Here is an 11,110-nt window from a genome sequence, read left to right as displayed (position 1 = left end):
GGGGGGAGTGCTGTGTGCACCCTGGGGGGAGTGCTGTGTGCACCTGGGGGGAGTGCTGTGTGCACCCTGGGGTGGGGGGAGTGTTGTGTGCACCCTGGGGGGTGCTGTGTGTATCCTGGGGGGGGAGTGCTGTGTGCACCCTGGGGGGGGGAGTGCTGTGTGCACCCTGGGGGGGTGCTGTGTGCACCCTGGGGGGTGCTGTGTGTATCCTGGGGGGGGAGTGCTGTGTGCACCCTGGGGGGAGTGCTGTGTGCACCCTGGGGGGTGCTGTGTGTATCCTGGGGGGGAGTGCTGTGTGCACCCTGGGGGGGAGTGCTGTGTTCACCCTGGGGGGGGTGCTGTGTGCACCCTGGGGGGGAGTGCTGTGTTCACACTGGGGGGGTGCTGTGTGCACCCTGGGGGGGGAATGTTGTGTGCACCCTGGGGGGGAATGCTGTGTGCACCCTGGGGGGGGTGCTGTGTGCACCCTGGGGGGGGTGCTGGTGCAGGGTTATGTTTGTGTGAGGCCCTATCAGACTGCCAGAGTCAGAAGAGCCTCTGATACCCCCACAGACTGGGAGAGCTGAGGCAGGGGAAGCAGGGCGTGAGTCTCAGAAAAGACCCAGCTGAGGCGCAAGTGAGCATCAGAGTTCCAGGATGGGCCTGGGAGGGCGTGGCAAGCTGAGCTCCAGTCCTGCCAGGGCAGATGCTCCCAGGAGGCCACCTACAAAATGTGTTCACAGCAGGGCAAGCAGCAGAGGAGCAAGAGGACCTTGTCACCCCATGGGGGGCCTCAGCAATGGCTCCTCAGAACTCCCTTTTAAAACTCAGAACTATTTGAAGATCCAGTTCACCCTTGAACCATGAAGTTGGCTGTTTACTTATCGGTTGTGGTGCCTGGTATGGAAACAAACTCACATGTTAGACAAGAACCAACGGGCCACACCTCCGCCTTAGAGCCGCGACTCTGGGACTTTAAATGCCCAGGTCCACTGGTCAGTGCTGCCACTTTGTACCCGAGGCCAGAGCCTCAGCAACCTCCCTTGGATAAGACGTGGACCCTCAACTGCCCAGCTTGGTCGGCACTTAGCCTTGCACAGGGCCACCCCACCCAGGACAGACATCTTCGTGACAGAGATCCTTCCAAGGACCCACACAAACCCCCAGAACTAAAGATGCACATGATTCAGATGACAAGTCCAGCCAGGTTGACAGAATTCTGGTTTTATCCACAGCCATACAGTCACAACTGAGATAGATAGATATATATATTTGTATTTATATACCTTTCGATTTCACAATCATGTACAAAACAGGTGCATTGCTGAGACCACAGCACTCTCGGAGTTTCACAAGTGTCTGGAACTAATGGAGTCAGGAAGCCTAGGGCGGCAGACGCAGTGGCGGCGGGCGGCGGGCGACGGGCTGGCGGCGGAGGGGCAGCCTTGGCTCCTCCCCGGAACCAGGCTACAGGGTCGTGGTTTAACAGGGGACGAAACACGTCACTGACCGAGCCCTGCAGGGTCTCGTACAGCATCAGTGGGGCCCTTGGGGAGTACAGGAGGGGTGTGGACATGGCGAGGGGTATGGTCCAGCCCAAGGTTGAGTGCCCTGACACCAGGAACGGACAGGTGGGGCTTGGCTCAGGGCTCTAGGGACTTCCAAGGGGGGAGACCCTTCAGCACCGCGGTGCTGAGGTGCTTGAGGACCAAGTCTGGTCCCAAATGGGGTCACTGAAGGTGATTCTTCATAAGGGATAGATTTTTCCAGTCCCTGCCCAGGAGTGGGCAGCTAGTGTACTGGGGGAGGGGCAGGCCTGGGGTCTGGACAGGACCACAGCCCCTTCCCAGGTGCTGGGAAGCCGCTGGTGCAGAGGGGGAGCCCAGGCCCCAAGGTGCAGGCATGGCGGCTTCTTGCCTTTCCGGGGTGTGAGGAAAGGTAAGGGGTGAAGGATTCCTGCCAGCTGGGGAGGCAGGAGGAGCTATGGAAAAAGGAGGGCTTTGAATCCTGCTTCAGGTCCTGAGGGGCCCAGGACCCAACCTAGGCTGCAGCTGAAGCCCCTAGGGCAAACAGTGATAAGGAAGGGGGTGCTGGCAGCCCTGTCCATAGGGTGCCATGCTCATGGCCCTGAGGGAGGACTGCCCAACATAGGCCCCCGCCACAGCCCTACTCACGAGAAGGGGGATCAGAGCCCCGGTGCTTGGGTCCATGACCTAACAGTGTCAGAAGAAGTAGCAGGGAGCTAAAGGGTCCCAGAGAACTCAGGGCCACGTACTCTTTCCCTGGAGGCCCAAAAGGCCACCTGATTCAGGGGGCAGAGGGTGTCTGTGGCCCAGAGGCCTAGCAGACACCAGCTGTGAGCATGGGACTTCTCAGGTCCTTGTTCCCAAAGATCCGGATAATCAGCCTCTGACCAGTCTCCCCCGGGGTTTTTTTTTTCCAACCTGTCTGCTTCCCACTCACCCACCCAAGGAAAGCTGCTGTCCCCTTTCCAACCACAAGGGCCCTGTGTCCCCTCCGACCCCCGGGAGTCCTTTAATGGAGACTCAGGCTTAGAGAAATGGGGGGCTGCCAGCACTCAGGGGGTAATGTTGGAAAACCAAAAGAGACAAGGAAAATACGGTGACCATCCAGAGTTCCTTTCTCGGGCCAGCCTGAGCTGCTGGCTTCCCCTTACAGTGCCAAGCGGGGTGCCCCCCTGAGCCCGTGTGTCTCCCCAGGTGAGAAGGGACCTGGATGCTCCCCTGAGCCCGTGTGTCTCCTCGGTCGACCAGGTAACAGAAGCAGAAAAGGAGGCCGAGAGCCTTGCAGATTGGCTTCACAAAGGCTGATACTGACACAGTGAAGGAGGGAGCATTTCTGGATGGCCATGAAGGAAGGGGGGGTGGTGGCCAATGCCTCTTCCCCAGGGAGTGGGAGAAGGGCTGCTACTGTTGCTGGCTTTGCCCTGGGCTTGGGTGAGGGGCGCTTTGCCCAGTACCAAGGCCTGAGGAGAGGGTCAGGGCCTCTGAGCTGATGAGTGGCTCTGAGGAGGAGCCCTCTGTCCCCAGGCCCAGACAGGGTTTTCACCCCTCAAAATGGGCCCAGCATTAGAAGGGTTGGCACAGCCTGGACGGAGGATCTGCTCTTCCCTTCCCTCTCCCGTGTGTCTCGCTTCCTCCGGTTCACCTCTGGGGAAGCCCAGAGGGCCCTGGACCCTCCACAGAGAAGGGTGACCCAAAGATCAGGGCTGGGAGAAGAGCACCCCCAGGGCAGAGTGGAAGACTAAAGATCGGGAGGCCTCCTTCCTGGGATGTGGAGGAGGCTTTTAAGAGGAGGACAGTGGCAGAAGGGGACAGGGAGGGACGAAGAGGTGAGGAAGCCAGGCTCGGGTGACGAGGGTAGCTGCTGGCAGCCTGGGGTTGGGCGGGAAAGTGAGGCAGGGTAGAAGGATCCAGAAGATATCCCTCAGGGCTCAGGAGACTCTTTGGTGGGCTCTGTGGAGCAGATGTGACATTGGGCTAAAGTCCCAAGACCCTGGCCCAGCCTGGGGCCATCGTCCTAAGCCCCACCACCCTGGCCTCCAGGTAGGCTGCAAACTCTGTCTCTTTGTATTTCTTCTTTTGTTCTGTTTTGACTTTTAAAAAAATAAAAGCTTGATCGGAAAATATGTCTGGAACTCTATGGCGAGGGGAGGGGGAGGGCGGGAGGCGATGGACACGGAGTGAGGGGACTTGGGTGGGCAGGGTAGCTATATGGCCTCAACGTAGTTGGCAGGATAGAGGCCCAGCTGCCCGCTGTCCAGCCGCCCGCGGCACCAGCCCTGCTCATCCTCTTCTCCTAGTTTGGTGAGCTCGTCTCCTGGGGAGGGGAACACGGGGTCACATGGTTAAGATGGACGGTCCCTCAGCACAGAGGCACCTACCTCTCTGTCCCACTGATTTACCTGGAACTTAGATTCGGGGCTACAGCCCAGTCAACTCCAGGGGCTGCCCCTGACCCGCTTCAGCCAGCACCGAACTGGGTCTCGGCCCCGCCCTCCACACCGGGGACTCCGCCCGGGCCCCTTACCTGCCAACCCTTGAAATCCCGGTCTCCAAGCCCAGTCTTCTCCGCTAGCCCCGCCCCTCGGCCCCGGCCCCGCCCCCGTACCGGCCTTGAAGCTGAGCTCATCTTGCTCCTGGCCGTCGTAATCATAGAGTGCCCGCACGCGGACTCCCTTGGCATCGTCCTCGAAGGGGTTGGCGCCGCCATTGGCCTCGTTCCCCCCGAAGGGAGTCCCACTCTCATCATCTGACCACTCGGTGGCGTACGGTTGGCCTCGGTCATAGCTGCTAACGCTGGGGTGCACACGGAGGACCTCCGTCAGCGGCTCGTCCCCGCCCCTATCAATGCCCTCTCCTAACCAGAGCCTGGGTCCAAATTCTACCAAGGCTGGGGCAGAGCCGGCGACTCCCTGACAACCTGAGCACTGCGCATCAGTGTTTCAGCTCCAGAGGGAGGGAGGGAGGGCTGCAGAGGACCCCGGGGGCTGACCCTGTGAAAGGGGCACCATCCCTAAATGGGTGCCAGCTAGGATGTGGAGCGAAGAACCTTCCCTGGCTCTGAGGTGTGACCTTGGGCATGTTGCCTAGTCTCTCTGGACTCGAGTTTCCCTGTCCTTAAAATGCACACATTTATACATTTCCAGGCTGGCCGGAGGCTAGAGTCCATTAATGCAGGAGAGTGCCCAACACACTGAGTCCCAGCAAGGAGTCTTGAAGGGTCACCCACCTGTTTTTCAGAGGACACATAGCAGCTATGGTCTGGGGCCATTTCTTGTCTTCTTGGATAAAATGTATCTGTCCCCGTATGTCGGTCTCTCTCCTACCCAGGAACTCCATGGGAGGTACTCACCTGCCGCGGTCCCCAGCCTGGGATGTGGACTCCACAGCCCCAGTGGCATTGCTGAGTGTGGCCCCCTCTGCCTTCTTAGGCTGTTTCTCCTTCTTGGCAGTGGTGTGGGGGAGGTCTGGGTTCCACTCCTGGGGGCGGAGAGAAGTCAGGCAGAGGGATCTGAACCGGCAGTCCCCTCCTAACCTGCTAAAAGGATTCCCCTTTGCCACCCTGCGCATCCTCACCTCGAACTGAGGCCAGTTCATGGGCATCCCGGGGCCACTGGTACTGCGGAACCACCTGAGGTCCTCCTGGGCATCGGCTCCCCGGATGGCCTGCTCCAGTTCTCGGTAGACATGGGTATAGCTACACAGGAGGGGGGGGGCATAGGCTTTCTTCTCATCCCATCCAGAGGCCAGGATGCTGGGCACATCCCCAGCCAGGAAGCAGAAGACTCTCCCCACCCCGCCCTTCTTTTTAAAATTGTATTTATTTATTTTATGTGTGTGGGTGTTTTGCCGGCATGAACATGTCTGCACATGTGTGTCCCCGGTGTTGAGAGGCCAGAAGAGAGCATTAGATTCCCTGGAACTGGAGTCCGGGGCGTTTGCAAGCTATCAGGCAGGTAACCTCAGTGCTTAACCACTGAGCAATGTCTACAGACCTTTAACTTGTTGTTTTCTTTTTATTTTAGTTGTTTGAGACAGGCTTTCTCTGTGTAGCCCTGGCTCTCCTGGAACTCACTCTGTAGACCAGGCTGGCCTCAAACTCACAGAGATCCACCTGCCTCTGCCTCCTGAGTGCTGGGATTAAAGACATGCATCACTACTGCCAGCTTTTAAGTTGTTGTTGTTGTTGTTTTTAAGATTTATTTTTTTCTGCAACTTTTGTGGTTTGTTTTGTTTTGAGACGGAGTCTCTCTATGTAGCCTTGGCTAGTTTTGAAGTCATAAAGATCTGCTTGCCACTGCTTCCCAAGAGCTGGGATTAAAGGCATTCAGCAAGAATTTTTTTTAAAGATTTATTTTTATCTATGTGTCTGTGTAAGTGGACACCACATGTGTTTGTGTGGCCTTGGAGGCCACCAGATGTGGGACCCAGGAATCCAACTCTGGTCCTCTGTAAAAGCAGCAAGTGCGAGCCTGGCGGTGGTGACGCATGCCTTTAATCCCAGCACTCGGGAGGCAGAGACAGGCGGATCTCTGTGAGTTCGATGCCAGCCTGGGCTACAGAGCGAGACCCAGGACAGGCACCAAAACTACACAGAGAAACCCTGTCTCGGAAAACAAAAACAAACAAACAAAAAGCGGCAAGTGCATCAGTTGAACCACCCACCTCTCCAACCCAAGCTTTACTTATTCTTTAATTTTATTTTATATGTGTGTGCCTGTGCATGTGACTGCAAGTGTCTCCAGAGGCCAGAAGAGGGTGACAGAACCCTTGACACAGGAATTACAGACAGTTGTGAGCTACCTGGTGTGGGTTCTGTGAACAGAGCTCAGGTCCTTCCCTCCAGCCCAACACTCTCAGCCCCAGTGGCCCCACCACGGCCATGCACCACCACCCAAGCTTGTGTTTCCAAGGTAACTAGTGAGCACTGGCTCACCCCTGCAGCAGCTCTCCCCACCCCCACCCCCACCCCCGCCGTCGCCAGGCCTGGGGTGCCCGCACTCCAGTTACTCAGCGGGCCATGCCCGGGTACCTGCTGTTCTCCGCTAGGTTGAGGTGCCGTTTGATATCCAGCAAGACTTCCTTCAGGAAGACCAGCCGCTTCTCCTCGAATTGCTGGCACTGCTCGAACACCTGCTCCATGCCCTCCATGTACTGCGGCGTTGTTTTGCCCACATCTTCCAGCACCTTCTCATACTTCTCCTGAGTCTGTGGGTACCGGGGTGGAGGGTGGGGTGAGGCCTCCCCAGGCCTGCAGCTCCCAGCTCCCACTCTCATTGCCCCCCCATCTCCCCACAGGTACCTTCTGCACGTCCTGCCTACACTTGTCCACCTTGTCCAGAAGTTTCTTCTGCTGCTCGGGGGTGACGGACTGCTCCGTCTTACTATTCATCTCCCGAGTCATGGCCAGCTTCTCCTCTTTGCAAGCCAGATGATAGGCTTTCTTGGCCGCCTCCAGCTGTGGGGAGAGAGGGCCAGGGTGGGTAGACACGTGGTCATCCATCACCAACACCTGCCTGTCCACTCCACATCCCTCCCCCAGCCCCCACTGTGGAGCTGCCCTTGTAAGAGACAGGCTGCGGTTGGCTCTGGCTCGCAGGCTTCAGTCCAGGCCCTCATCTGGGGCTGCTGTCCCACAGGACACCGCTCACGGCCTCTGCAGACATGCCCGGCACGGGATCTGCAGACATGCCTGTCATGGGATCTGCAGACATGCCCATCACGGGATCTGTGGAGCCAGCCGGCTGTGTGCCAAGCACATCAGGTACCAGCCCCTGTGTGGACAGCTCTTTCCGCTCCCTGTGGGGACCGTCCCCAGCCACAGACGCGCTCCTGTGACACGCCACCCCTGAGCTGGCCACCCGCCCCGTCTGTCTGAGGCACCTCCTTCATCTTTTTGGCCCAAGGCTTCTGGGCCTTTCGGAAGCCGTCCTCTGCCTCCTTGGTCTCCTTGAAGCCGCCCATGATCTGCTTGTGGTAGGCGTCCTTCTGCCAGTTCTTGACTTTCTCCAGGTCCTCGTTCAGCAGGCTGTTCTTCACCTCCTGGTGCAGCTCACTCACCTTGTCTGCCTCCGTCATCATGGCACCCCAGGCCCGCTCCAGGCTGCCATATTGCGGACCTGGGGAAAATGGCAGGGAGTTACAGGGACCCCACTACACAGGCCTACAGTCCTCTCCGCCATCTCCTTCTCTCGGATGCCTCCCCTCTCTTCCAACGGCAACAGAAACACCTTCCTTCACTGTCCCCAAACTTCTAGCCAGCCTCTTTTTTTTTTTTTTTTTTTTTTTTTTTTCCGTTTTTGGCTTTTCGAGACAGGGTTTCTCTGTGTAGCCCTGGCTATCCTGGAACTCACTCTGTAGACTGGGCTGGCCTTGAACTCACAGAGATCCACCTGCCTCTGCTTCCCTAGTGCTGGGATTAAAGACGCGTGCCACCACCGCCTGGCTTCTTTATGAGCGGTTTTAAACGCCCTGATGATGACAGCTGGATGATGGTGGTAAGAGCTGCTGCTGTTCTCAGACATGTGGAGAGTTTGGGGGTGAGGGTGAGGGTTCTAATTTCCCTCACGTTGTTCAGAAAAACGTGCAGATTAGTGGAGGAAAAGCCTGTCTGACAGATCTCAAGTTTAAGACCAGCTCGGGCTACACAGCAAAACCAAGACGAAGAAAAGGAAGCAGCAGCAGCCTCTGCAGATATGGTGGTACACAATTCAGACCCAGCACTCGGGAGGCAGGCGGCTCCCTCTGCCAGCCTGGTCTACAGAGTGATCCTAGCGGCCAGGGCTTCAGAGTAAGATTCTGTCTCAAAGAAACAAAAGAGAGGTGAGGGGGAGAGGGGAGAGGGAGGGGGGAGGGAGGGAGGGAGGGAGGGAGGGAGGGAGGGAGGTGGAGGCAGAAAGATCAGGATTTCAGGGTCATTCTCAGCCACATACATAGACGGTTGGAGGCCAGCCTGGGCTACATAAGATTCTATCTCAAAATTAAACAGAAAGCTGCAGTGAAATGTTAATGTTAGCTGGTGAAGCTGGCTGAGGGGTACCCAGGGGTTCTCTGCACTATAAATGTGACTTCTCTGGAAGTTTCTTTTAAAATAAAAAGTGTGTGTGTGTGTGTGTGTGTGTGTGTGTGTGTGTGTGTGTGTGTGCGTGCGCGCGCGCGCGCCTGCGTGCGTGCGTGTGTGTTCACTCTGGAGTTGTACAAAGCTGGAGGATGAAGGGGCCTGCTTTGGTCCAGGACACCCAGGTTGTGAAAAGCCCTGTGGCTGGGATGCTGGTGCACCCGGGACCCGCCCCCCCGGGGAGGGGGGGACCCGTCAGAGCCCCGGGGTGGGGGGTGGGGCACCTTTCTCGATGAGCTGGCGCCAGCGCTTGGCCCAGTCGGTGAGCTGCTGCGCGTAGGCTTTCTCGATCTTGGCGCGCTCCTGCACGCAGCTCATGAGGTCGTTGCAGAGGCGGTGGCCGTCGTCAATGCGCTTCACCGTGCGCTTGTAGTTCCCCACCTGGCGGCAGAGCAGCAAGTGACCCGGCGGCCCCTGCGATCCTGGCCCTGGCCTGCAGGGGGCGCGTCGCCTCCGCCTCGTCCCGCCCTCCACGCGGCGGAGTCCCAGAGCTCCACGTCAGACCCCACGGTCTCCACCTACCCTCCTCCTCCTCCTGCTCCAAAACCTCCTCACTGCCACAAAAAGCATACGGAGTTTTATATAATTTGGACTTGGGCTGGAATGAATTATTCATTTTGCTCTTGTGAGCTAAATCTATTATTATATTTATACGAGTCATATAAGCCTGAGCGGAGCTACTGTTTCTTGACACAATATTATGTTTTGTGGACATCTCATTAAGCACTTATTAATCTAGGCTTGCCAGTTTCCTTTTTAGTTTCCAAAGCCAAAAGCAGTATATATATATTTTTTCTTCAGGTCACAAATACTCTCAGAAGCTCCTGAAAATGATGTCTGGCCTCTACCTCTATGGGGTTGTGGGGTCCCTGGGCTCACCCAACTCTCTGGTTCAAAAGTGCATCCCCTGCCCACCACACAGAGGGTACGGCGGGACAGCTAGGCAGGCTATGAGAACTGTGAGATATAGCCGATGCTAGTGTGAAGGGCCTGATCCCAGAGTGTGAAATGTTACAGGCTCCTTCTGGAGCAGCTTCCGGGAAGCAGCTTCCGGACATTGATCCCACCCCACCCTCAAGACCTCGGCTGCCGGTTTGACTCTGGGGATTCTGGACAGGCCAAGAAGTTGGGGTGCAAGGCTGAGGTCATGGGTTGAGTCAGGGGACAGGCAGGAGCCTAGACCTCCTCCACTCACCTCCCAGAAGCTATCGGTGACCTCCTCCGAGGCCTCATCGTAGGAGCCAGACATGGCGCAGCCGGAGGGAGCCGGGCAGGTGTGAATCTGCAGTCAGCAGGCTCCGCTGCTCACAAGCTGCAAGGGCAGGGCAGAGATCCACAGAGATGAGGGACATGGTCCATGTCCTGTTCCAGGCCTGTGTCCCTGACTCACACAGAGAAGGAAGGTTCCCAGTGACGAGCCTCAAGCTGGAGTGGGGGCTTCCTGGAAGGGCTAACCATCCTGGGGACAACCCCAAGATTCAATCTGTGGTTCCTAGTGCCCATCCCGACCCGGGCTCTTCCCACCTCCCGAGATTCTGCTGAGCGCCTCTCCTCGGAAGCCATCTTCCTACGGACCCCCCCACCCCCAGCTTATACACGCCTTCTCCACATATCAGTGAGTTCCAGTTGGTGTCCTAGCTGGGGCCACTCTCTCCTCGGCACCCCCACCTGACCCAGGTGGAACCTGACACTAGATCCAAAAGATGCTCCTGGATCCCCCTGACCCCAACACAGAGCCTCTGGTCCTGTCCCCTAGAGCCCCAGCCTCTGCCATGAAGATCCCTGGGAGCTGACAGGAGGGAGACCCTGAGCTAAGGGCGCCCCCACTTTTTCCAGCTGGGCTCTGTCCATCTTCCTTTGCCTGTCCCAGCCCTGCCTCAACCACCCCATCAGCTGCTTACAAATCTCCCCCCACATGGCTGAGCATGTGGCTCTCTGGCCCTGGGGTCACACTGTGATCTATACCACATCCCTGGCGCTGTGTCTGCCCTGGATCTGTCATCAGGCATCACAGTTGTCCAATCTAGGCCACGCTCTGCCCCAGGGGCCAGGGGGCACACCCCTCCCTCCCGGGCCTCACTGTCACCCAGCTGAGAATGCCTCAGTAATCAGGCAACAGCCTTCCGAGAGGCAGCCATGGCTCCCGGGGCACCTTCCTTGTTTTCCATGCAGTGGTGGGATTGAACCCTGACCAGTGAGGTCTCTGGGTGAAGGCGGACTAGCTCTGAAAGCTTCAGCTCCACCCGGCAGAGGGCAGGGAAACCCCACCCAGCCACGGTCCCTCAGGTTCAGGGCAAGTGGCACCAACGCATGAGGATCCTGGGTCAAGGGTGCCCCTCCCCCAGCCTCGGTCTCTCTGGTTCGGGGCCTGGCGACCTATTCCTGGAATGACCCAGTATGGCCTTCCGTGCCACTGAAGGTCAGAACTGCCACAAGCCTCTCGGCCACAGTGATGGGGAACCGAGTGACACAGAGCAGAGGTGACCGTTCC

At 57.8% G+C, this 11,110-nt stretch overlaps 1 protein-coding gene across 3 annotated transcripts in view; it reads right to left on the bottom strand.

The window, feature by feature from the left end:
- Nucleotides 1-1,187: 1,187 nt before the first annotated feature.
- The window catches only part of Pacsin1 (protein kinase C and casein kinase substrate in neurons 1), a 45,734-nt gene continuing 35,811 nt past the window's right edge, over nt 1,188-11,110 (bottom strand). For 2 of the 3 annotated variants that reach the window (XM_028888366.2, XM_028888364.2), the window contains exons 2-10: nt 9,815-9,931; nt 8,844-9,000; nt 7,386-7,621; nt 6,805-6,960; nt 6,535-6,710; nt 5,079-5,199; nt 4,855-4,982; nt 4,111-4,298; nt 3,710-3,819 (exon numbers count right to left, since the gene is read on the bottom strand). In XM_028888366.2, the coding sequence (XP_028744199.1) occupies nt 3,710-3,819; nt 4,111-4,298; nt 4,855-4,982; nt 5,079-5,199; nt 6,535-6,710; nt 6,805-6,960; nt 7,386-7,621; nt 8,844-9,000; nt 9,815-9,868 (1,326 nt within the window). In that variant the 5' untranslated portion in view covers nt 9,869-9,931. Of the gene's footprint in view, nt 3,820-4,110; nt 4,299-4,854; nt 4,983-5,078; nt 5,200-6,534; nt 6,711-6,804; nt 6,961-7,385; nt 7,622-8,843; nt 9,001-9,814; nt 9,932-11,110 lie in introns of those variants that run through there. The other variant, XM_028888367.2, reaches the window with a different exon arrangement.

Source organism: Peromyscus leucopus, chromosome 16_21 (assembly GCF_004664715.2).
Source record: "Peromyscus leucopus breed LL Stock chromosome 16_21, UCI_PerLeu_2.1, whole genome shotgun sequence".
Taxonomy (NCBI): Eukaryota; Metazoa; Chordata; class Mammalia; order Rodentia; family Cricetidae; genus Peromyscus; species Peromyscus leucopus.
This window is presented reverse-complemented; position numbering and strand designations above follow the sequence as displayed.